The sequence below is a fragment of the Pempheris klunzingeri genome, chromosome 13, assembly GCF_042242105.1.
Source record: "Pempheris klunzingeri isolate RE-2024b chromosome 13, fPemKlu1.hap1, whole genome shotgun sequence".
NCBI lineage: Eukaryota > Metazoa > Chordata > Actinopteri > Acropomatiformes > Pempheridae > Pempheris > Pempheris klunzingeri.
Window position 1 is genome coordinate 15204061 of NC_092024.1, and position 27766 is coordinate 15231826.

At 39.7% G+C, this 27766-nt stretch overlaps 1 protein-coding gene across 1 annotated transcript; it reads right to left on the reverse strand.

The window, feature by feature from the left end:
- Positions 1 to 152: 152 nt before the first annotated feature.
- Positions 153 to 2815, reverse strand: LOC139212144 (uncharacterized). Its single transcript, XM_070842616.1, has 3 exons — positions 2024 to 2815; positions 1651 to 1718; positions 153 to 1189 (listed from the first exon to the last, which is right to left on the reverse strand). The coding sequence occupies exons 1-3, from the start codon at positions 2519 to 2521 to the stop codon at positions 1087 to 1089; spliced, it is 669 nt and encodes a 222-aa protein (XP_070698717.1). The 5' UTR covers positions 2522 to 2815; the 3' UTR covers positions 153 to 1086.
- Positions 2816 to 27766: the final 24951 nt, after the last annotated feature.

Consider the following 27766-nt stretch of genomic DNA (forward strand, 5'->3'; position numbering starts at 1 on the left):
AACTGTTTTTGCTTGATGTGGATTATTGGACTAGACAGGTATTTTAAGGATTAAGTAAGCAATGATGTACAGGCAAAAGTTAAACACACACACACACATATATTTTCTCCCAGAAACATAAAAAATTATCAATAATACAGGAATAGCAATTTTTATTTGCATTATAAAACAAAATTACAAAACTCCCTCTCTACATTTCTGGTTGAAATTCACCTTTCGTTAAACAGTGGAAATTATTGTCACATACATTGTTCACATAAATGTTCACACACAACTACTACATTCTACCACTAAGTGGCAGCAGGCCTTTACGTGTAGCTGAACGCAGCTTGGTCAGACAGCCCAAATGAGGGTCTGTGTTACCACACATTCCTTCTTCATAAGGGTGGAGAAGTGCAGGAACTGTGGTCAGGAAGGAAACCTTAAATAAACAACCCCAGCTCATACCTTTGCAGGGCTGCCACTTATGAAAAACTATAGCCTACACACTGCACTGCATGCATGAAACTGCTGGTGGAAAAAGGTTTGCATACAGCATGGCCTCAAGAATGTGCCTTTACTGCTAGGTTTAAGCACAACTGCTGAGTTTGGGCAACCAGAAAAATATCTGTGCTCTCTCCTTTACCTATTAACAGACAAGTTATAGCAAAGTAAGTAATAGGTAACAAATAACAAGGTGTGTGCTCTGTGGGAGCATGTCAGCACTGAGGGGGTGACAGTGACACCTTCAGATAACAAACCAAGGAGGGTTCTGTCAGCTCACAGACCCGCGCTGTGAGGAGAACCTCCTGGCACCTGTTCAAGCTGCTGTTATTACTCTGCAATTACACTGCTTCATGTTGTTAAACAAGACTTGGCTAAATGCAAAGGCCTGTGGTGCAGCAATTTCAGCTCAACACAAACACGCTCATTTTATCCAGGAAACCTGCTTTAATACGATGAATGTAGCCTCCCTTTAGCAGCAGGAAACTGTCAGATGAAACCCTGGTTCCCTTTCTCTTTTCAAAATCAATTCTGCAAACTGCTGTATCCCATGCAGACAGCTGAGGAGGACAGCAGCTTTGGTGCAGCACTCTCCGCTGGGGGTCAGCTAAACTCCCTCTCAATAGTGTCCATCAGCTCTTCTTCTGATCCATCGTACAGGATGACTGGCATGGTGAGAGAGGAGCTATGGCAGCTCCCAAAGGGCCTGGGGAGAGTGGAGAAACATGTCAGCAACATGGTAACAAAAAACAGAAAAAGTGATACTCTATATTTTCATATATATTCATATTAGATATTTATTTATAAGATATATATTTCTAAAGCAGGTGAAATCTTTTTGAATAAACAACATAAACTCACAACTGATCAATTCCCAATGAATCTGATGCACAAAAGAGGCCACGATGCTGAAAGTGGGAATTTATCCTGTCAAGTTGGCTTGATGTGTAAATATGATTTTCTTAGTTGTGCTCCCGGTTTTCACACTCACAGCAGCAACAACAGACACTCGTTTGTTTCTGTCCTGCGTGCTGACTAATCTGATCTGCCCTGAGAGTAATGGGTTGGTATTTCGATCTCCTTAAAGTAAATTTGATCCGGCCCTCCTCGGCTTTTACTACTCCACTGAGCTCGGAAATCAATTATTGATCAGAGTTGTCTACTTACGATTGTTTGTCTGACGTGGGAACAGCTTCCAACAAAGGCCCTCTTGTCAAAAAGCTCCGAGAGGAGGACTGACATAAACCGGAGAGGAAAGAAGGGACATCATGTGTTTGAACAATTCTCCAGCTTCATTTTTACTTTAAAACCATCCTGCTGTCAATGATCTATTATTAGTAAAGCGAGTTACACTGTAAACAACCACCTCACTCATGTCTGATCCAATAATAATAAACATCATATCGTTAAAAGTGAAAATGAAAGAGTTTGGTCTTAATGAAAGAGTTTGGTCTAGACCTGCTCTTTATGGAAAGCGTCTTAAGATATCACTTTTATGAATTGGCGCTTCATAAATAAAGATCGACTGAAAAGCCCTTACACTCTGCTGACTTGGGCACGCAGGTGTGTGTTTTTTAAAGTGTGTAAAAGCATCGTCGATCCTCTTGTTGACAACTGTCGCTCCGCCATGTGAGCCACGTGGCTCCGGAGCTGAGCTGAAGTCCTCGTCCTCCTCCTGACTGAAATGACACAGTCCGTATGTTTTGGACCTGGTGACAGTCTTCTTGGTGGGGGCTTTCTTCACTGAAGCTCTCCCTCGCTCCTCGTAATCCGCAAGAACCGTGTCCAGCTCTCCATCCATGTCATCGTCCTCCCTGGAAAAGTCAGAGTCGTGCCCCTCGCTGTGGCAGTCGGGTTGCGCACGGTTGCGCGCGGTGCGTAAAATTGCGTGGATTTTGAGAGGCTTGAAGGCACGACTGTCCTGTTTGGGTGAGGTGCCAGCATCTGTTTCGGTCACCTCGGTGACACACGCAGGTGCAACTTTCTTCCCTCGGCTTGATCCGCTGCCCATGTCCGTCCGTCTGGCTGCCTTCAACATCTAAATGCTCAGTCCCATTTCCAAACTCCTCTCCAGGCACAGCGAGAGCTTCCAGAGTTGAACATTAACCAACAAAGACGTGATCCTTGGCAGTGTTTAAGGTCAGATTTCAATTAAGTTTACAGTTTGAAGACAGTTCTTTGGCTAAAAATCAGCTCTGGAGGCCAATTTTCTTAAAAATGCTCCGCCACCGATCTGCAGACGCGCCTAAGATGATCACATACTCCATGTTCACAAACCGGACTTCGGTCAGACTCGCTTCTTGTAAACTTTCGGGTGTCTCCACATCAGGATGAGAAGCAATGTTTCTGTTACATAACACCAGTTTGGCTCAGGACCCCAGGGAGAAGACTCCGCCTTCTTATGCAGGGACACACACACACACACACACACACACACACACACACACACACACACACACCCTTTATGTTTCCATTATTTCTACTGGACAAAAATAACTTCCACTTTAAGAACTCTATGTCTGCGTTTCTATTCTTATTTGTCATATAATTTAAACAATGTGGTTTAAAAGAAAAACTGAAAAAAGAACTATAAATATTCTCCAATTCAAAGAGATTACATAAGGACTTAGACAGTATGAAAAGGATGAGGGGGCCAATTAATTTGATTTATCTGTATCACATCAGCAACAATGACCAGTCTTTTACCCGTCTGTGTTCAGCTAATAGATTTTATTGAGGCAAGTGAGGTCAGGAGTGAGTGAGTGAGGCCCCCCAACCCAACCAGCCACTCTGGTGACTGATTAAGACTCAAGCACTGAGCCACAAGAGAGATGGGGCATTCCTTTCCAACAGCTTGGGCTTCCCGGAGATTCCTCACTAAGCTTTTGTTTGGTCCACTTGCACATACAAAAGACACATCGGGAGCATCTCCCTGCCAGAGCTGTCCAACAAGAGTCCACCAGAGTAAAGAAAATGTTTGCTATCTTTCATTAAGTGCCTCTTTTTCTCTCCCTCTTTCCTTGCTTGTGTGTACACATATATGTGTGTGCCAGACAGCTGTGCAACCTGTTCTCTCTGGAGAATGACCAAGTCAAAGACACCTGCTGTTTAAGCAACTGGCACTTTCCAAACTGTGAATGTGAGAGGGTGGAGGAAAAGAAAATCAGCCAGCAAGTCCCAAATGTCTCACTGAGGAAATTCCTGCTTTATGTTTAGATTTTAAGGGAACATGTGTGAGATGTTTGGGGAAGATCGACACTATTGTTCCTTCACTTAAATGTTACTGAAATTAGATGTTTAGGCTGAAAAGTGCTCATGTAAAAATAGATGAGTAGCTCATTTGAAGACTAGTAGCAGTAGTAGCAGTAGTAGTAGTGAATGCCCCCCCAAGGATCAGTAAGCCTTGTTCATAAAATAACATCATGATTTATTTGTTCATTATATTTTGTGTTATTATGCTAAATCTGGAATGTAACTATAGAAACTAAAGTTATCAAATAAATGTAGTGGAATAAAAAGTGCAATACTTGCCTTTGTAACCTTTTTGAGTAAGTTGTGCCAAGTATGAAGTGGCAGAAAATGGTACTGTAAAAAAAAGTGTACCTAAGTACAGTACTCGAGTAAATGTACTTAGTTACTTTCCACCGCTGACCATTTCAGTATGAATACGTTTTACTAACCAATCGCTCTCCATCAGTGATGCTGTACAAAGATGTGATCGTCTTTTCTCTATAAAAAAAGAGATTGTTTTATAGGTTAAGGGCCTCAGAGCAAACCTGGAACATCCTCCTGAATGTGCAATAATTGCATAATTATATATGTTTAGCTCCTTTCTATCTACTAATCCAGTATATTATTTTACTTATTATTAAAGTGAAAGTTGAAGATCTGATTTTATGTTGTACCCAGAAGTACAAGTTCACAAGCAAGCTGCTTCTCATTGAGTCTTGTTTGTGGTGTTTTTCTTTTTTTTTTCGGTCCTTATTGCTGTTATTCTCTGCCTGCTGCAGTGTATCATTAAACAGATCGGGCAGCCACATCTGGAGAAGAACTCAACAGCTTCCAGACGAGGGGGAGGATCTGCCGCAAGATGGAGGCCACAGCCCAGCTTGCTACATAACTGTGGCTTTACTGACTTCTTCCAGATTCAAGAATATTCCTCCTCCCATGAACGGAGACATGAAAGACTAAGAGTGAAACCCTTGTTCTGGATCCTGCATAGCTTTGTGTATCAAATGTATAAATACTACATGAATTGAAATGATTATGGGGCTGTGTTTAGATCATTTGTGAGCTTCTTTTGTACTGTAACGGATACAGATGCCTTTTGTTCCCTCCCAACAGCAGGAAAACGTGTGAGAAAAATTATTACGACTCTACTGCTCCATTTGCATAGCAACAAATGAAATTGTTGTTGTCGTGTTTGAGCCATTTCTGCCATATGTCTGGTGAAACTAAATCTTTTGAGGATTTTAACAAGCCAGCTGCCCGCTGATAGGCATTCCAGTAAAACTGTCTGGGCCTCTTGCTCCGCCAGGTGCACAAACATGAACACGACAGGGTCAAAAAGAACTACACACCAACATATACACACACCATAAATAAGTGCTGTGTGTATCTGTTATTTATTTCTAAACATTTACTAGTATAGCATTAGGCTTCACTCAGTCCCAAAACTGTGAGGATTTGTAATTCCTAAAAAGGACACACACACACACACACACACACACACACACACACACACACACACACACACACACACAAAGACACACATTATTTTACCATTTTAGCATTGATCTATATTAATCATCCTATAGTGTGTAATATCCAAGTCTTATGAATGTATGTGCAGTTTAAATCATGTACATAGGCTGTATATCTAACCAAAGAGTCACCATTTCTGCACACTAATTTCAGCACTATTTTATCTAACAGCATTATATAGTTTTAGGATTGGGTGGGTGGGGTGGGCTACATCTCTTGTTACATCAAATTGACCTTTTTATGATTTTAAAAATATAGGATATGTTAGATAATATGTTCCGCACTAAAAACTTAAAATTATTTTGATTCATGTGTAAGACTTAAGAGTCTACTGTCATGCCGGCAGCTGTGTGAGTCTGTACTTGCTAAATGCTAACGTTAGCTTGCTAACATTCCCATACTCAAAACACCAAATGTCAACTTTATGGTGAAGCAAGAGGAAAACTGCGGATCACTGAGGTCATTAAGACTCATCCTCTGGGAACACCGAACAACTACTTTCATGGCAATCCACCAGATATATGTTGAGATATTTCAGTCTGGATTCAGTGGTGAGTCCACCAACAGACTTTACAAACTATATGTCAACTATTAAAACTACTTTGAATGTACATAATAGGCTATACTGTAGGCCTACATGAGACACTTTCTGCAGAGGAAGATGAAGCTTCTTCTTTTGCAGTCAGCCGGGAGATCCATGGAAGCACTGCCCAGACGTAATCAACTGAACAGATGAGCGGAGCTGAGACAGATGGGTTATTGTAGCTCTGACACGGTGATATAGGGTTGTCAGGGCAACAGTCAATGCAGCCAAGAGGAGCTGAACTGTAGTAAAAGGACCAGGGGCAACCCTGTTTATCTTTGAGCCATCCCTCTTAATATGCTAGATTACTAAATGTAAATTAAGGCTTTAGCTGCTGTGTTGACGTTGAAAGTACGTCAGAGGTGAACTTATGACCTCTGGAGGAGGTTTGTGGGAAACCTTTTCAGTGCTCACTGCAAACCTCTCACTCCCAGTCAACGCATTCATAATAACATACTACTTCTCATTGACCTCTTACTATACAAAATGTGGCATCAATCTTTATTCTGACCTCATGATTTGGTTCATGTTTCTCGAACAGCTCGTGGTTAGAGGAGTTTTATGGCTATGACCAGCAGATGGAGCCAGTATTCAAGAAAACCAAACCACACAGTGTGTCCTTTCTCCTGCCAGTGAAGAGGCCAGTGACAATGACCCACACTGCATCTGTAACGAAAGCTTTGCTTTCCAGGTTTAATATGTGGGGACGGTTCTGCTAAACTCACTGGGGATCTTGGATCCTAAGTGCATGTTTGAGTCAAAGTACACGTTTTGATATGTTGTTTTTTTTTTAAACTTGCTATAAAGCTATGTAAAACAATAAGATAATACTCTTTACATTCACTGCTACAAACCTTCCACAATGTTACATTGGAAATAGACTCTCTGCTGTTTTGCTTGTTTGTATTTTCACCCATTTCCTCACCATTTTCCTTACCATGTTTCTGTGGTAAAAGTAACACTGGAAGTTCTTCTGAACCCTGTCTGTGGTCACTACTGCAGTGACCATTTTTTCTGTCAAAAGGCCATGTAATCAACAGAAAACAATTACTGCCTCTCTCAGGCACTCAAAGCGCTCAATACAAGAATCTGCTCACTTCTTAATTACCTACTAGGTAAGAGGCTTCATTTCGAGAGGAACTCACAGCAATCAATCCTTGCATCATACTTGGCTTGTTTGTCAGCCTCCTAATGTGTCAGACTGAAAGTGTCAGATCTGTTCAGTTCAATCTTTAATTAACCTCTCCTTTACCTATATGTCTTTCATCTATGTATAACCTACTTGCATTTCTGGTGTCTTTTTCTTCTTCTAATTCAATCCACTGTAAACTTGTGACCTGAAAGTATATCCCAGTTGCCTGTTTTACTCCTTAGGCTCTTTTCACTTTTTACTCTCAGGCTAGTGCTAACCTGGTTCTGCCTCTACAACACACTGTTTTAAATGCCTCTCCTTTGTTTAGTATTGTTTTTTTTTCTCCCTAGCTACTTGAGATACCTCCTCTGGCAGACAGTGTGTCATGTCGATTAGAGCAAGCTGCTGTGAAGCATTGGCTCAGTCAAGTCCTGGCTCCAATGTTGATGTAGAAAGAATACACCAAGGTAAAGCTGTAGTACAGCCGTTTTCTCAGAAACTGCATTGTGTGTCTTAGTGCATTTGTAATGGTCTGCTTGAAACAGTTTGGAGAATCAAGCCTTTAAGAATGGACGCAAAGAGTTAAAGTCTCAAAAATGGGCATGGCTCTAAGGATGACAATGTCATCATGTCATCATGTCTGTTGGTCCAGGTTAAAATATCTCACCACCTAAAGGATGGATTGTCATGACATTTTGTACTGACATTCATGGTCGCCAGAGGATGATTGCTTTTGACTTATGCTATAGCTGCACCAGTAGGTTGACATCAGTAGGTTTGAGTGAAGTATCTGCAACAACTGCAGGTTGGATTGGTTAGGTGTAATTTAGTACAGACATTAACGTCCCCCTCAGGAGAAATTACCATAACTTTGTTCTTCCATCATCTGGTAATGGATTTAATTTTTCCAATACTTGTGGTTCATGAGCAAATAGCTGCAAAACTAGTTATATTCCCATCAGCCTCAGCTGCACATTTAACATTAACAGGCAAAATGCTGGCCTGCTAAAATGCTAAACAAAGTGGAGGAAGAATTTACCTGATCAATATCATTTTAGCTACTGTGCCATAGAGCTACCAGCACAACAGACTTAGTTTTGTTTTTTCTGAGAAATAATTTTGACTGGGTTGATGTCTGTGTCTGCTAGTGCTAAAACCAGTTCAGCTTTAAATAATCCTACATGGCCACAGCACATTTCTTCCAGTGGATAATGTGGTATATTGCAATTAAGAGCAAGCTTTTAATGACCCTAAACAATCCACAATCCTGATTATCTAGACTATAAGTTTAATTCTTTGAAGCCAAGATAAGCAAATCTATAAAATCTGCAAGAAGCTACGCTACAAAGATACAGTTTCTACCATGACAAAAACATCTGCTGAGCAGCACCTCAAACCGTTTTTGTCAGTGATTTCCTGGCCTTTCTCTTTTACTTTCTGTCAGAACAACACAGAGAATATGAAACTTGATCTGATTCCTTCCCTAGGTATTTCTGTTTCAAAAACATGTTGAGGGTAGAGGAAAAGAACAGACAGTCCAGAAAAGGAAGCAACACCATTTTGATGCTGTCCATGGTGCTGACATGCCACAGATTGCCCTAAATGGACAGCTGCACTAAAAACCTTACTGTTTAATTGACAAAGTCCCAGTGGTCGATGGGTATGCCATACTTTAGGAAAAGTCTGCACACTTAAAATAAAAGTGGGATTGGATTGAGTGGATTACAATTACATTATATAATATTTAGAAACATTCTGCAGAAGCAGAAGCAGAACATCTTTTAACTGATCTGTAATTAAAAAAAATTCCCAGGTGGCTGAAAAATAAAGTAGCATGCATGTCTGGTGTTGGTGCAGAGTTGCTAGACAACGAGAGCATATTGTGGGTTGTTCCATTCAGTGTATTTTTCCCTACCAAAACAAGTATGGATGCACTGCACGACATATAGAAACACAGCTCAATGTTTACTGTGTACATGAGTGCTTGTACCTGGCCTCAAGCAAGCCTGCTAGATATAGGAAAAAGTACAGTGTGCTGTTGAAAAAAGTGGCATGCATGTGCACACCTCCCATCCATGTTATATAATGGGACTGTTGATGGCTGGCATCATTATCAGCCCTGTCTATGCCAGTCTAAAAATATGGTTCAGGAGTCCAACAGTATGTGGCATTTATGTAACTGAAGAGAACAGGAGAGGGGTTTGGATCACAAGCTGTTTCTATGACAGTCCAGAGCCAATGTGACAGTGAGGGCGGTGAGGAGGAAAGATCCAGACTCAAGTAAAAAGAGAGCGGGAGGGAATTTTGTGTGTGTGTGTGTGTGTGTGTGTGTGTATGGGGGGTGTATTGTCGAGCGAGAGACTGAGTGAGTAGTGGTAGAGGTGTGGAGGAGGTGTAGGTACCTCAGTTCTATTATCATGCACATTTTAGATATCCCTGCAAGGGCCACCTGCGAAGAAATGCTCACTCGTCTGCAGCATATTTCTTCAAACTGTTCATCGTCTGCTAATGCAACATTATGTAAACAGCCTTCTGCAGTTTAATTTTACAACCCTTAAAGGTATTATCCCAATAAAGTATATTGCAAACTGCACTCTCAACTGAAGTGAAGGTGGAATTAAATTAAATTTTAACTTGTAAGTAAAGTTGAACAAATTAAAGGAAGAGTCCTGAGTGTCAATCTGAGGAGAAAATAATAAATCAGCATCCAGTGAAATGTATGTTTTGGCTTTCAACACCCTGTTTTCTTACTCTGAGAGATGTTCAAAATCTGAGTTTCTTTTACGCAGGAGATACACTTGTGTTTCGTGCGGTTTTTGTCTGCCAGTGAAGGCACATACTTCAAAAACATTTCTGTTAAAATATGACATCTGTGGGATTATTTGTTCATGCTGTCAGGCCCCTGTCAATCACATGTGAATGAACCACATCATCCACACAAGCAAATATGAAGAATGAAGCACATTTTTCAGAGTTCAACTCTCAGGCCTTGTCCACCCATACGCAGTTATTTTATATCTCCAAGTTTTGGCCTCTTGTCCACACGCAACGCTTTAGGACACTAAAGCAGAGATTTTTGAAAACTTCTAAAGTTCAGATTTTTAAAAACTCCACTGTGTGTCCATATGAACATATAAAATTGAGTGCATGCGCAACAAGAACATGTTTGAGCACTCAGGTTGTGCAGACAGAATTTCTTTCTTTAATTATAGGGGGACAATATACATTTTCAGCACAAATCTGGTATGTGTAGATCATATATGTTAACATGGATGACATGTCCCCACTTCCATCTTGGCTGGTGACATCCATTGGAGCCAAAGTCTGTACAGTAGCGATCATGGCTAGAGCTGCGCTATCGAAGTCCTCTGCCCCCGATACACCCACCTGACTCATTTGCAAGTAGAACAATTCATTTGTTGTCTTATTTTTGCATTTTTATCGATTATACTGTAGTATAATAACAGAGCTAGCTGGCTAATGAAGCTCCTTTACATGAATCATCATCAGCTGGTGAGGATGCTAACTTTAGGTTGGACATATGCAGCTTAAGCCTCCCTTGTTCATCGCTATATGTTATAGCCATCAAATATATATTATAGATCCTTTCAAAAGGTTTTCATTGTAAAAGTAGCAATTTTTAAATGTTAAAAAAGTCAGAAGACAACCAGCTTTAGCTTTATTAGTTTTTTGCAAGAACATCATGTATGCAGCCATCACACACATAATTGAGAGCATTTATGGGAATGTAATTAAAAATGGCTCAGCAGGAAACAGCAACCGCAACTGAGATGGCCAGACTCCAACAGTCAACTAATCATACATAAAGATTTTTTCTCAATATGTACTTTAATTGTTAGTTATTGAATACATGTCATCAAAACAACATCAAAACTCATCACAACTTCAGCATTTGAGCTTGTGTTTTATTTCCTTGTTGATCAAGGTATTTATGAGGTATTTACATCAGTGAGGGAACACTGATGCTGATCACGTTTCTGGAACAAAAAATAAAAGCAATCTCAACACTGTTTTGTGACATTGTTAACACCGCACATAAACCTTTACTATCAGGTAGCAGCAGGTGGATGTGCTGAGATAATTCCTTGTTTAGAGTGACGTTGTCCTCTGTTCCCTTTGCAGCATCTTATGCTTAGAGATCAGACGCCGGGGAGGGAATCTACTCAAGTGTGATTAGAGCAGCATTACTTGCTAAATGTTTCCTCTAATTAACATGCAGTTAAAGCTGACGGGGAGACCTCATCGTCAGTTGCAGCATCCATAAGCCCTGATGATGTTTTCCCTACATTTCCAACATCCTCAACAAGCTGGCATACACACTTATGCTACACACTTCCTCGGTTAAAAGAAATACATTTCTCTATTTCTCTTGATTTACTTCCTAATTGTGACCTCGTGTTTGACTCATACTCCATGGAGGACTTCTGGAAGTGGTGTTTATAATAATGGGATTTTATATATGAAATTCGCAATATGCTAGGCTACTTAATTAAAGTATTAAAAGTACTTGTTATGCAAGCAGAATGGCACCTGTCAGTGTTACTTTATATACAGTGCTGTGAAAAAGTATTTGCCCCCTTACAGATTTCTTCTTTTTTTGCTTTATTGTCACACTTACATGTTTCAGATCATCAAATAAATTTTAATATCACACAAAGATGACCTGAGTAAATACAAAAAGCAGTTTTTAAATGAAGATTTCATTCATTAAGGGAAAAAAGCTATCCAAACCAACCTGGCCCCATGTGAAAAAGTAATTGCCCCCCCTTGTTAAATCATGAATTAACTGTGATTAACCACATGTTTGAAAGCTGAGTTCAATTTCACTAGACACACCCAGGCCTGATTACTGCCAGAGCTGTAGAATCAAGAAATCACTTAAATAGACAATATGAAGTAGGCTAAAAGATCTCAAAATGCAACACATCATGCCCTGATCTAAAGCAATTCAAGAACAGACAAGAAACATAGCCATTGACATCTATCAGTCTGGAAAGGGTTAAAAAGCCATTTCTAAGGCTTTGGGACTCCAGCGAACAACAGTGAGAGCCATTATCCACGAATGGAGAAAACATGGAGCAGTGGTGAACCTTCCCAGGGGTGGCCGGCCTACCAAAATGACTCCAAGAGCGCATCGACGACTCATGCAGGAGGTCACAAAAGAACCCCGAACAACATCTAAAGCACTGCAGGCCTCACTTGCCTCAGTTAAGGTCAGTGTTCATGATTCAACAATAAGAAAGTCACTGGGCAAAAATGGCCTCCATGGGAGAGTTCCAAGGAGAAAACCACTGCTGACCAAAAAGAACACGAGGGCACGTCTGATGGTCTGGGGCTGCTTTGTTGCTTCAGGACCTGGACAACTTGCCGTAATTGATGGAACCATGAATTCTGCTCTCTACCAGAAAATCCTTAAGCTCAAGCGCACTTGGGTTATGCAGCAGGACAATGATCCGAAGCACACCAGCAAGTCCACCTCCGAATAGTTAAAAAAAAACAAAATGAAGGTTTTGGAGTGACCTAGTCAAAGTCCAGACTGAAATCCGATTGAGATGCTGTAGCATGACTTTAAACAGGCCGTTCATGCTCGAAAACCCTCCAATGTGGCTGAATTAAGACAATTCTGCAAAGAAGAGTGGGCCAAAATTCCCCCACAGCGATGTGAAAGACTCATTGCCTGTTACTGCAAACGCTTGATTGCAGTTGTTGCCGCCAAGGGTGGCACAACCAGTTATTAGGTTTAGGGGGCAATTACTTTTTCACATAGGGCCAGGTTGGTTTGGATAGCTTTTGTCCCTTAATAAATAAAATCATCATTTAAAAACTGCTTTTTGTATTTACTCAGGTCATCTTTGAGTGATATTAAAATTTGTTTGATGATCTGAATCATGTAAGTGAGTTGTAAGTTGCAAAAAAGCAAAAACAGAAGAAATCTGTAAGGGGGCAAATACTTTTTCACAGCACTGTATATCAATATTGATATATTCACAATGTAAAGTTATTTTGCATTAATGTGTAGGCAACAATTTAATGTTGTAGTTGGTCAAGGTGAAGTAATTTTTCAAATATCTCTTACTGTTATAGTTTCAGTAACAGATAATGCCTAGCGAGGTGTCCATTATGAGGAATTAATGGATGACGGGGAGGCCGAGAACCGTCCAACACACAGTAGAGGCCCATTAATTCCTGATTATGGACTCCATGAAGGGCATTATCACACTTATACCACTGTCACTGGCCAAAGAAAAAAAAATGAAGACCATTAATCTATATTTTCATGTGTTACAACTTGACAATAGGAAATGTTTCTAGTCTGTTTAACTCATAGAAACCTTTGGCGCAGATATGAGCTGGAAAGCTAATGTTATACTACCAAGACTAAAAATCAGTAAGACAGTGTATGACTGACAAACAGTAAATATAATTTTACAGTATGTAAATAAGACAGTAACAACAACATTAGTTAGCTATCCAGCCACGTTACTGTCCCCAAATCAGCTTTAAGGTCTTCATGAACAAATAACCATGTGCACTGTAAGTTGCACCTCAAGTAGTGAGTAGCGAGTAGAATAGCCAATGGGATGTGAGATGATGTAATAACAAGTCTTAGAAGGTCCATTCAGATGGTCAGCGTACTTCCTGCAGGTTGTGTGTTACAGTCACCATCCTGTTGTGTTCAGAGGATGAGGCACTGCAGGGCTTCACTGTTGTGAATAAACTTATTAATGTGTTACAATAAATTGTAAAGAGTGGCTTTGACTACCTCCCTGTTGCCATGGTTACTCATTTAACGTAGCAAGCGCATTCATTTAGAACGGCGAACAGACAGTTTCACAGGTATGACTTAGTAAGTGTCCTGCATCGCATTTTAATGGCATCCTTACAGCCAATCAGAATCAAGTATTCACCCAGGCTATTGTCTAATCTATATCAGTGTATCGTATGTTTCGTATGTATCGTACGTACCTGGAAATTAAAGTGTACATAAATAAAGCAATTCAGTGTTGGTAGGTTAGAATTTAAAGAATTTTAAGATTAGGATTTGTGTGTAAAACTGTAAACATCCCACATGATATATTGTATACTGGCTTGCTATGTGGTTGTGATGTTGGCTCTAAATAAGAGACCTTGCATTGTCTTGTCTTGATAACAACTCTGCCATGGCCTGATGTTGTGATGCCACACTGAACACTAAACCCTAAAGGGGGTAGAAAGCTACTGAAGCAGAAGGACGCACTCTGTGTGGAATAGAGTTACCCATTCTTGACAAATTACACCTGGTAAGCAAGTCTGAAACACGTTACCTCAGTGTTTGTAAGATTTATGAGCACGTCTGCATCTGCATCTAATTCACTTGGATCTGGCAGACACGGCAGAAAGCCCATGATGGAAAAAAAGGAGATTTCCTCAACAGTTTTTTGTGAGGACGTATGCACTTCCCCTGTCATTCAAAAGAGGTTGTAAACGTTAACAACTTCTGCATATAATAGGAGAGCAGTAAACATACTCTGACATATGGCTGGTTATGCTGATCAAAGCCTTACAATGTGGTGTAGATGAGGGGCAAACTGGAGGAGATTCGGATTTCAGCATTTCTTCATTTTATGACATTTTTGTATCTTTAAAGTTGGAGGAAAGCTCGTAATGTCACTAATTATACTGTATGTGTCATGAAATATGATGATATGTATAACATATAAAGATGTTGGTATGATTTTATAAGAAACTGCCCCACAAAAAACATCCCATTTTTGAAGCACTGGACTCCTTCGTTAAACCATGTCATCTATAAAAATGTTCTGACATTCATGGCATTTCTTGTTTTCGCATTTTACATATTTACATTACATATAAGTGAGTGAAGCTAGCTCACTCCAAACAGGGTGGGAGGTATTGCCCATATGAACTGATTTGGCTCTCCGGCTGTCTTGCACAGAGCTCTATGCTGCTGTTGTTCTGCTTGTGTTATCAGAGCTCAGCGGACTGGGCTGAATAATTCAACGCTCCCAACAGCACCTCTCTCTCTCACACTCTCCCTCTCTTTGCACCGACCTAGTTTACATCAGGAGTTTACAGGTTGGGCAGGGGGCTGGAGACTCACAGCCCTTGGCCTAGCCTTAGCTATCAACCCTGGCCAGAGAAAAACTCCTCTGTAAACAAGATCAGCCTTTGAAAGGGACGGATATTAATGTTAAAATGCATTATTAGATTTAACTAAATGCGTTTGTGTCACATTGTAGCTCCATAAATGTGCATTTTTATGTATACACTGCTATAAGATGACATTCACAGTGGCACAACTCCCGAAGTCAAACAGGTTGCAGGACTTTAACTTTAAGCTCTATCCAGAGGCACAGTGTTAGTTCAGCCACCTGCCAGGCTGACAAGGAGAAATGTTACGCCTGTTAAACAGACCTCCAACATCCGAAAGCTCACCTCAGTGACAAGCCTAATGGTGCTCATAGCTCTCCTGTGACCTGCCAAAACAGTTGAGCCCAAATGAGCTTAAAACGCAGCATGAAACACAGGCTGTCGACACTCATCTGTGAGTGGGAGTCTGTTCGCCACAAGCCCTGGATTCAAGAGTTGTTGAGAGGTGACAGTACAGATCCGTCACACAAAATCATGTTTTGGAACATAACGTTTTTGGAATTTTAAATGTACGTATTACATCTTTCCCCTGAGCACTGACTGAGTGCACTTCAGTTTGAAAAAATAAGTTGACTTTACTGATGTTTTCTTTTTTGTTTTTTCAGCTAAACTATGGGTGGAACAACAGATGCCAAGCACTGGAGTAAAGAGTTAATGAAATTTCCCCTTGAAAGAGAGAGAGAGATGAAAAATCTAACAAAGAAAAATTGAATTGGGCAGCCTCAGGTTCAGGGAAGCCAAGGTTAAGGAAATGCAACAAAGCAGTGCAGTGTTTTCATAGAAAATCAATACTGTGCTTCTCATTATTGTCCTCATACTGCTGTGTAGAAGACAGGTCAGATTTTTCAACACTGAGGGAAACACTGAGGGAAAGAGAGATCAAACCCAGTGTGTCAGTATTATACGTCCATGCAGACACTTGATGGTCAGGAGAGGAAAAAAAATCTTAAATACACAACATAAATACACTACTAACACAATATGAACAAAGCAGGTAGTAATATTATCAATCATTTCTCCCTTTCAGGCTGCTCTTTTAACTTTAAAGTTTCCAAAGCTGAGCTCAGCTTTTAGACATATTAAGGCAGTCTCATTACTCTCACCTCTCATGTTCACGGCACATTTCCCACTTTCTGTCGACCCCCGGCTGACCTCCCATTAGCAACAGCTATCACAGACTGACATGGATACCACTGCTTCAGGTCAATATTCATATCACACCTCAGATGTAGAGTGGCCTTTCCTACCAAGTTTGTGTTAATTCATTCTGGGCAAAAACGAAATAATTATCTCACTATTTGCCAAAATGTTGTCTTTGAATACTGATTAGAGGTGAGAAATTACATAACTAAAATAAACCTCTCCGCAGACACTGAAGACATTTGATTTCCTCAATATTGACGTTTATGTTATCACTTTATATGAATTGTTCAAACTACATTTTTTTTTAAACATGGGTCATTGATTTCAGAATGAGATACACAAAATCAGGCTTCTCATTTCCAATTGGTGACCAATGATTTTGCCACCTGACAGGACTACTGTCACTAGTGGATTTTAACAGCTGTAGATAACTGTTATGAAATAAACATGACCTCATGACCTCAATTACATGGAGGTGACGTGCAATGTTTGAAAATTGCATACCAGCACCGCGGAAACAACGCAAACGGCCAAAGTCGTTTGTTGGGATGGACACACAAATTCCCTGGTTCAACAACGTCACACAATGGATGGTGGTAGTCATGTGACGTATTATGGAGTCCGTATAGGGAGCAAGTTGGGGTGGATGGATGGGTAAACATGCAACTATCACAGAGGAGAACATTGTCCGTGTCCGATGTAAAACCAAAAGTCAGTGCTGACCTGTAACTTATATTATTTTTGGTTTTGAAAAGAGAAAGAAAGATACTCCATCCCCCAAACTCTGTAAATGGGGAGTATGGCACTAAAAGCAGCCCCATGCACACCATGACAAATGCAAAAAATGATGGGTCTGCCATTATAATTGCTAAACTAACATTAGCTACAATTGCCTTTCAGGGGGAGTTAGTTGCAAGTTTGGTTTCATTTATGACAAAACAATTCCAAAATTGTGTCATTTTCTTTTCAGCTTATAGCCTAAACTTTTAGTCTAAAGTCATTTGAACTCAAATGCAAGTTTATATCATAATGGACGACAACATCCCTGCCGCTAATAAACACAGCTGAAGGTCAAGCTACTCCCTGTGCCGGCATCCCAAAACAAAAGACTACATATTACCTCTGTAAGTGCTACCAACAATATGTCACAGTAAATTAAATTCCCCTCCCCATGCAGGCTGGAGCTACTGCTTGATCCCCTCAGACGCTGACCTCTCTTTGCTGGTCAGTGCAGTCAGGCAGGAGAATGAAGTGAACGAGCCCCGGCCACAAAAGGCCATCCCTGTTTAGCTCGCCATCTGCACTGCCGGAGCTGACGTCACAAGTGCTATTACCATATAAATGAGATAAGGTCTTTAGTAATCGCTGACTGAAATTAAATCCAAATAGTCATGGATTGGAGACACTTTGTCTGCATGTGGAAGGAAATTGTGATGTGTTCTTACAGTACATTGACTCAGGTTTCTGGAATTAATGTATTTGTAAATGACAAAGACGATTATAATTCTTTATTCCAGCGTTATTGTCAGGCAGAAATGTGCTCTATAAAGGCATCTTGGCAGTTTATTTATTCAAACATCCCTCTATAGCAAGATATTTCTGAACAAATAAATCAGATTTGATTGTCCTGGCACCATAAAACAACAACACGTGCTTATTAGAGCAAATGAAAACATTAACATTGGTAAAATGCCTTATCAAGAATCCTTTTAATCCCCTTAAAGTTATCTGATTATGAAGAGCAGTGCACCCATCACATAACAAATTATTCTCCAATATTAGCAGCGAGCAAATAAAACCTTGATAAGTGCTGCTAATTACATCTGCGATGAGGTGTGTGTCATCTGCTGATTTTTATGAGTATTGTGTTGTATTACGTTATGGTGCTTTGGTGCTGAGAGAGGGGCAATGGCATTTATTAGTTGATTGAATAGCCCACCTGGGATAAGAGCAGCCGTGACATTTCAGTGGTGGAGCAGGGCAATTACCCCAGGTGTCAGCAGCAATAGAGCAAGATGGCCTTCTATTGTAGTTCAACTGATCTAGGCTTTGATTTGTACATAGCTTTTCTCTGGTTGGACATTTAGAGATGGAAAAAAGCATCTGTCTTTGTCCTTTAAGCCAAAATCTAATGTAGTGTTTTAAAACCAGAAGTTGAAACCAATTATAGGATTGTTTGGACTATGATGTATTCATGTCAGTATTAGTCATGTCAGGAAGAAAATAAAATTAAAAGGTACCAGTATATGCTATTATTGTAAGGAACTTTGTCTGCATTTTAACCACCATTGTAATTGCATGTGCAAATAGGAGAAAATAAAGCTGTCACAGGCAACAAGCTTGAACAAACCCATTGATTTATTTGTACCATCAACCCTGTTTCACATCTGCAAACTTTGAAAGTTGCAAACTTGAACAGTTTTACTCCAACAGGGGAGGTTAAGTAAAATTGAATGGTGCAGTCCAGCTAATAAGCTATGATAGCTTTCTCCATTTTGGACTTAAAGTTATTGGTTAATGATGTAAAATCGCAGGTCAAAGTTTATTAAAGTTGAACGTGACACCAGTCAGCAGCTGTGGTGTAATTGGTTATGTGGATGTGATGTGGGGTAGTGTGGGGTTTTTGAAGAAGAAGAAGGTGTGGTGGCTTTTCAGTCTGGTATACCACAGCCTGTGAACAACAATAATACTTTTATAAAGATACACAGTTGTAATGATTTCCCATGTGGCTAAAAACAACAGCACGATATAGTGTCAGTAAGTGGGATAGTTTATCAAGAGAAAGTTACCTGTGGCTGGAAGAAGTTTGATTGGGGGCAGGGAAGTCCATGGTAGGCAATGTTTTACTTCACAAAACCACATGAATGGGAAAAATAGTTTATGAGGTTTGAATGATTTTGGCAAGCTAGCAATCTCACACACAACCCCAACCAGGTAAATGCTATTGTGTACTGTATAGGTGATGAAGCAGATGACTTACTGAAATGATTGAACCTGTCCAATGCAGAGCAACAGCAATATGCTGCTGTAAGACATGGATTTCATGGCTTCTTCAGTGTTAAAAATGAAAAATGTGACACATGAAAATACAAGTTTGAAAAGAGGACACAGGCAGAAATTTTTTTGACTTGTTTCCGGCGTATTTTAGACTTTGCAATTATTACGCTCTGTATAATGAGATAATCAGAGACAGGCTAGGAGTAAGGCTAGCGGACTTACGTCCTTCAGAGCACATGCAGTTAGTTAAAGCAAGAGTGATCGAGATGACAAGATAGACTGAATCAGTGAAACAATAGAACAGCAACCTACGCGGGGATAAAGTGGGCAAAAGACAGACATGCTCAGTGGATAGAATAAAGAGAAAAGCCAAACAGTTTTAGAAAAAGAAGAAATAACCAAGGTGATAAGCCTAGCTAAGGGCGCACAGAGAATAACAGACTGTCTAAATGTTTCAAATGTGAGAAAAATCCCTCACATCTGAAAGCAAAGTGTCTGGCTAATAAGCTAATGTGTCATTCATGCACAAAAAAGGACCTTACAAAATAGAGTGTGCATCATCAATAGCTGTGTATGAGGTGCAGAAAGAGGATGATTCTCCTTGGCACAACGGCAGCAGATGGAGATTCATGGATGGTGGATTTAAAGTTAAAGGACAGGATGGTCACACTTAAAATCGACACGGGTGCTGTCGTTATTCCAGACTATGTATTCAAGTGACAGGCACTTAAGAAAAAAAACAGACTCCTCACGAACGTTCAACAACACAAAGAGGAAAAATAAATACAAGGAAGTGTGTACGTGATCAGAGGTCAGCACTACTCAGCAGACTTGATAGTGGAGAGCTACGGCTGATAGCTTGAGTATGCAGCATTAATATAGAGACAAGTAAAAACAGATAAGTTGTGCAGTTGTTTTGGTCTGATGCAGCAGCCATACACCATCAAACTGAAACCTGATGCGATGTGGTTCACTCTAAAGACCCCACAATGGTTTCCCCTTCCATTAATGCCCCAAGTCATGCGAGAATTAGAGCGTATGGAGAGGAAAGGAGCCCACTGATTGGTGTTCAGACATGGTGGTGGAGCCTAGAAAGATGGATGACTATTGCATATGTGTCGACCTCAGCAAGCTAAATGAGTCAATACATAGAAAAAATTACATTCTTCCTTCAGCTGGATAGAGTCTTATTACTCTCACTCACTCTAACCCTGGTCTAGAGGTCATGGTTATGCCATATGGATCACAGGAAGAACATGATTCCCATCTTTATATGAATCTTCATACATACTTCATAAGGTCTGGATGAAGGCAGAAAAATTCAGAGGGGAGCTAAATTCCTGTGCCACATTATCTCCGTTATAGGATTTTAATCAGATCCAGTCAAAACAGCAGCAGTTGGAATAATGGCAGAGCCAACTAACACAAGTGAGCTATGCAGCCTCATGGGAAGGGTTAACCAGCTGGGAAAGTTAATCCAACAGCTTGCAGAGGGAGACAAACCTCTCAGAGACTTTCTCTCAAAGAAAAACCACTGGTTCTGAAGAGCTGACCAAGACAAAACTTAAGGATGAGCTTAAGGATCATATCTGTGATAGCATTGTATGATCCAAATCAGTACATCAAAGTGTCAGCAGCAGTGTCACCTCATGTTCTTCTGGATAGCATCATGAAAAACCTACCAAGAAGCACTTCCTACATGGACAGTCTGACTGAGCATCTCAAAGCAGACCGTATGTGCTCCAAAGTCATAAATGTCTCACAATGGATGGATGGTACATGGCGTAAAACTAAAGAAATAAAAGAGGAAGGTACTCCACACACGTCTGTGTTTATGTGCGTGCACATTTTCCAGATGTCTGATGCATAATGTGGGTTTGAGGTGAGCAGAAAGACATTGTATTACTCAAACAACACTCACATTACTGTATTGTTGGCAGCATGTCAATAAGTGTTGTTATTAAAGTTCATTACATCAGAAGTTTGTAGAACTTGGCTAGCAGCCAACCTCCATATAGCTGTTGTCCTGAGGTCTCTATTTGGGTTATCTGCACTGAAATGTTTGACTGTTTGACTGAAATGACTGCATCTGATTTCCAATGAAAAGTGAGTGATAAGTCAAAAGTTTTCAAAGTAAAACATTTCAGTTAAATAAATTCTGCAGTATTTAAATTTAAACATGAAGTATTCAATTGTGATTAAATGTCAAATTCAGTATTCGGTTTCTGATACATTTCCAGTTATTACAGTAATGATTTGCATCCATACACAACCCGATGCGCTACCCTCATTCCATTGTCTTCCACTCTCTCTCTCTCTCTCTCACTCACCCCCCCAAAGTCTGAGCAGAGATTTCGCCCTTGAAAATGACCTGTAGTATATCTTATAATCTATAGCCTTTTTATAATGAATGTTTAATGAATGTTTACTTCATAGTGTTTTATTTATGTTTTTAATCTTGAGCACTTTAAGTATCCATACATGAAAATCTCAACAACATTAAAATGACGATGTTGTCTCACATTATGGGGCAAAATATAACAGATAAATGCAAGTTCACACATTAAATACAACAAATGATCACAGTTATTGCAGTGAATAATTTCTCATACTTATTTTTTCTCCAGCAGTAAAATGATCTGCAAAGTTGTTAATCCATCTGAAACACTAACTTTACTACAGTGTAACCTTACTTGACCTTACTTTATGGTCTTGGCAAGTGAATGCATTTAAAAACATGAGGGGAGAAGCCAGTGTAGGCAGACTGCATTTGATTATCTCTTGATAAGGAGCTAGTTGTGAACTATCGATTCTTTCGACTGTGATAACATGAAGGGTCAAAAACCATCTGTTGCGATAAATCAAGGGATGATGGATGAACTCCTGCAACTATATCGGTTTGTTTTTCATGGGAAGCATTTTTCAGTCAGGTTCAGTGACTTATAATCTTTGCCACTTGTCATATATACAGTACATGTCACAGCAGCGCATGACACCGGATCAAAATGAGCGACCCCAGCTTTGTTGCGACCTTTTACTACCATGAAGTCACGAAGAAAAACCTGCACTCATCACGGCACTGTGTTTCAATTACCCCCACATCATAACGCTTCTCTCCTCTACCCAGAATGCCACTGCCTGAAGGTCATGGCAGCCTTTTAGTATCGCATGCTGTCTAGGACTTTTCGTGGTTGACCTTTCACTGTCTGTCACTTCACAGAATAACACCAATCACTATGCAAGAATTTGATTGCATGCAAGGTTACATCACAAGGTCCTGGCCAAGTTTAATAGAGTAGCCTATATTAAGCAGTTTTTGTTCATTGTTGAGTCTGTCATCTTGTCTGCTGTGTTATAAAAGGACATACAGAGATTGACAGACTGAAAGAAGAAGTTGGGAGTATGTTTTAAAAAAGCCAAAAAGAAAAAAGAAAGACAAGAGACCAATTCTGCCTGTGATGACTGAGCTCTAACTTGACTGATTTGTTCCTGACAGGGTCCTCTCATTAATTTTTTACATTTTGCCTGTAGTTATCATTACTAAGAAAACCGCCAGGCTCTTCTCCTTTATTTTGACAGAGACACTTTCTTTCATCTTCACGGCAAGAACAGGGGGTGTGGGGGTAGTGTGGGGAGGTAGGGGGTTGTTGTTGTTTACTTGCTTCCCACCCACCTTTGAAATTCTGCAGTGAAGTCACCCACGAGACGTACGACTGGACTGACGAGCATGTCATTTCTATTTTTGTTTTGAGAAAATGGAAAGTGCTTGATTGCACCACAAAGTAATACTACAAAGTTTAGTTTTAGATTTTTTTTTTACAGAAGTAAATTATTACCCATAAACCCAATGAGTAATAAATCAATCAAGTTTGACACATATTTTGTTTATACAGATTAAGAACATTTAAAAGTTCCCTGCAGAGATGTTGCTGTAAACAAAGAGAAGTTATTTTTATATTTTCTGTTACTCATCAAACTCATTGTGTATATCTTGACGTCTAATAAACGTGTTGAGTGCATTTCCTTCCTCATAAAACATTCGCAAAAAGTGGATTTTTAACACTTTTTAAATTCTGCATTTTTCATCTGCTTTCACAGGTGAGCTACTGCATGCACAATCATTAGATAATTGCTCCATAGTGCTTCTAAAAATTCAATAGGGTACCTTTAGTTATCTTACACATTATTAAAATCATCATATAACTTAAGAATTGTGGTTTGGTTACTGAATACACCTATTTATCTGCTCCTCTGTAGCCCAGTGGTCCCCAAACTGGGGTCTGGTCAGGATAACATAATTCTGCAAAACAAAATATAGTTTTCATTCTATTTATATTTTATTTATATTATATTTTCACTGCATTGTGCAGTTTCCACATGCACATAGGCGTGAAATGCAGACATGCACACGCAGGACCCATACACATGCAATTATGGGGGAAGATGTTAGAGTAATGGGACCCTTAGAGCTGATAGGGGTTCGGTGCTTTGCTCAGGGGCATGTCGGCAGTGCCCAGGAGGTGAACTGGCACCTCTCCAGCTAAAAGTCTATGCTGTGGTCTGTGCTGGACTTGATGGACAGAGCTACTGCTGCCCCCTGAACATGAACAACCAGTGATGAGGGGTCACAAGTCGGCAAAGCTTTATTTTAAGGGATCATGAGCCAAAGAGGTCAAGAACCACTGCAGAACAGCATCTAATGTCAAAGTCTATTAGAAATAACAACATACTGTGGTATTCTACCATGTGATTCATTCCCTGGAATTCCATTCACAAATTCAGAGCACAGTCACAATTGATGTTTGTACATTGAGCATGTCAGGCCTGCTGATCATTCACAGTGCACTTTGGGCATTATGAATATTCAATGTGGTAGCCATCCTGTAACAATAATGGAGCTTGAAGTCTGCAGACAAGTGGGCATGAACTGAGGCAAGCTAATGAATGTAGCTGTCTCGCCTTGATTAGTTTGGATGACAAATGTTTTGATGGAAAAAGCTCTCAGAGGCTTCAGTCTACATAACATCATTTTCTTCTTTGTGCTGCGTGACAAAGAGTTCAACCAAGGGCAAGATGTGAACCAGGGATGTTAATATTTTACCTTTTGAAACAGAGGCAAAGATCGAAAATTGTGTACCCTGCTTTTGCTTATAATGTTACAAAAAATAGACCTTAAGGATGAAATATTAGTCCAGTGATAAATTGATTGTTACACAGAGAATGTTTTTCTTTTGTTCAATTTTCTAAGTATAAATGCTGCTCCCATACAAACACAAATAAAACAAGCAGCATCAAGAAGACAGCACAAAATAAAAGGACAAGAATAGAAGTCTCAGTATGCTAGAGCATTACTAATATATAAAACAAAATGAAGTCAGTGACTCAAGAGGTACAGCTACTATTAGAGGATAAATGTCCACAAGCTCAAGCCAGGATATGTGGACCAAAAACCACCAAATAAAACATCAGCTAGTAACACAGCACGGTGCATGTTGCACTGTGGGACAGGAAAGACTAAATTATATCATTTGAAGGGCTGGCGTGCTTTAAGAACATGGTCCACTGGCTGAATTTATTGTAAATATAATTTATACTTGACACTCTTTGTCATTCTGTAACAGGAAATCTCAAAGCGGGAGCATTACTGGGAGCTGGCGTCAGCCTAATTACTGCATGGGAATAGTGCTTGTCAGGAATTTAGGGCAAGACCTGCAGTATGGCACAAACATTAACATAAAGAATGTTGAAAGAGATTTAATGGGATTTTCAGCTTTTTAGGTGAGCAAAATGACAGCAAAACAGTCGTTCATACAAGAAAATGCAGATGTACCGTGGTTATTCTGACAACAAATCAACTCTACTTTATTGGCGACTGTAAAGCTTAAGACATGCTAATTCACTCTTGAATACACATAGACTGAAAGACTCGCACAAGACATATATATACAAACAGTGTATATTTACATATGACAACATTTACATGCACACACATTTTTCTGTCGTTTGCTGTTGTGCAGCCACAGAAAGTAGTCATGTAGAGTTAAATTGTTGAATATATCAATAGTGAATATTTACAAATGTCACTTTTTTTGTAGCTTGTGCTATTAGCCTCCACAGGGAGTCCTTTTTTGATGACAGCCATCATTTTGAAAGAGTAAATTATGCTTTGCATGATGGTGGATGTCTAGTTTTAAGAAGTGTCTCTTTATGTAACTAATTAGTGTGTTTGGCTGTCCTGTGAAGGCAGTCTGTGGTAAACTCAGATCCATCTGAGGTCCTTCATGTGTCCACATTGAAAACCAGATGAGATCCACAGTGATTCTTTGCTTTCTGCTCAGCTTGGCTGGCCCTGATCTGGGTCATCTGGATCTTTCACTGGATGGCTGTGGGCCAAGAAAAAAAAAAAAAACAACAAAAAAAACCTCAGAATATGAAAACACAGACTCACATTTTGCGATTTGAATGTGAAACAGCTGTTAACCTTGCCAGAAATATTTCATATCAACTTCTCATGTGTTGTTAGATGTGTTTTTAGAAGAGTCCAGTTTCAAACAACGTTGCATTGACTGTATAAACATGATTGGGAGTTCTTCACAGTTGTAGTTTGCCAAGGTTTGCTCCTGGAGTCAGAGAAGATCATTAAATATTAAACCACCACAGCCTGCTATGGGGCGAAGCTCTGTTCATGCAATAACAAGAAGGCTGTTTACTTATCCTCATCTTGCAGTTGAGAGCTTAATTTTTCTGTTATTATTTTTATGTTTAGATAAAGTGGGACACTCTAATTGAAAAACTGCAATACCCCTTTCCTGTGAATTAAATCTCTGGAGAGAGGAAGTGTCAACTGACTCACTGAGCGTCTGCCACTGTTGCACTTGTAGTAATTTTGAGGTACTAATATTTCTAATGTTTGCTGCCTTAAACTTCAACTCCACTACACTTCAAAGAGGAATATTATGCTTCTTACTCCTCTACATTTATTAGCCATTTATTGTTGGTAGTTATTCTTCAGATTAAGAATTTACATATAACAATCTTATCAAAAGGAAAAACCTGTGGTACCAAACCAAAGAAGTCGAAGTCCATCAAAGTTTATTGAGTAGTTAAAACTAGCTTCCACTTGACCAGCTACTACAGTAAAATGCTGCATGCTAATGAATCAATGCATCAATATTACTAATCCGATCATGTAGGAATATATCACTGACTGGGCGATGTTTATGCAGAATGAGCACTTTATACTTTTGCATTATGACTATTATGATTACATTGGTGTGTTGGCACTTTGAGTTAATCAGATTAACAGCGATTAGAGTACCACATTAGATCATATACTACTGCTCCAACATGTCGGGCAAATAACTGCTAGTACAAGGTGTGGTAAATGTTTGAGAGAGTGGATGAAAAACATTCAATTAAACCCTAGAAAAATATAATAAAATTGATATTCTGAAGTATGAATGGCTACAGGGGCTGCAGCAAAATGAATTCCTTTTGGGATATAAATAAAGGGTCAGTTGTTGTGTTGCACATCAACGGTTCTGGATACCAGTGAAAATAGATTTCTACATCAAAGAGGATTTTACATTGCACCTAAATGGATTCCCCTACAGGGTTGGGCAGGAGCTGCTAAATTGCACTTTCCTTATTTCAAGTGTAGCATTAATTAGACATAGTGAATAATGAGCCGAATGTATAAAATATTTCCTTGGTGCCATTGTGATACTGACCAAAGGGAAAAAAAAGTGTGCAGGAAGATAGTAAAAATAGAAAATAAATGGACTGTAGGAAGGAAAGGTTGTGATGTTGGTTGTAATGGTGTGTACATGGAAGCAGTGAAGGAGTCAAACGTTTACTTGTATGCACTGTAATAACCTTTCCTCATCTTCCCTTTGGGAAAAAGTGATACTGTATTTGAGCCTTTTTGCTGCCTCTCTATGTAGCAGTTTTCAGTAAAGTCAGCTTTGTTTTATAACCAGGAACACCATCTGCCAGTGTGTCAAAATAAATGCAAGAGGGCATTTAACTGCATCCTGCTTTGGATTTAATGACATTTTAGTAAAACTGGAGAGATGCTTGGGGCCTGCAAAGTTGGTGAAGCCACCAGAAACAGAAATACAACTTTGATTTATGAATTCACCCACCAATGACAATGACAATGATCTGAAGTTAGTCAGTCCACCACTTTGGTCCAGACTAACATATTTCACTAACCATGGCTCTGCTCAGGATGAACTGTAATCATGTTGTCAGCATCATTGCTAGATCAAAATTGTAATTTGTGAAATACTTTGGTTTATGACCAAACGCCTGCAAAATTAAATGTCATTCTAAACTAATTACTAAATGTGCACTCTATGGTTAATGCATTGCCAGAGCATGCTGATGTTAACATTTAGTTTAAACCATCAAGGTGCATGAGTGCAGCCTCACAGAACCTCTGGCATGGCTGTAGACTTTCCCACTGTGTCCCATTTCAACAATACAACAAC

Coding starts and splice junctions, on each gene's coding strand:
- LOC139212144 (XM_070842616.1), bottom strand. CDS start 2,521: ATGTTGAAGGCAGCCAGACGGACGGACATGGGCAGCGGATCAAGCCGA. Junction 1,719..2,023: donor CGTGCCCAAGTCAGCAGAGT/GTAAGGGCTTTT, acceptor GGTTTATGTCAG/TCCTCCTCTCGGAGCTTTTT. Junction 1,190..1,650: donor CCCACGTCAGACAAACAATC/GTAAGTAGACAA, acceptor CACTCTCCCCAG/GCCCTTTGGGAGCTGCCATA.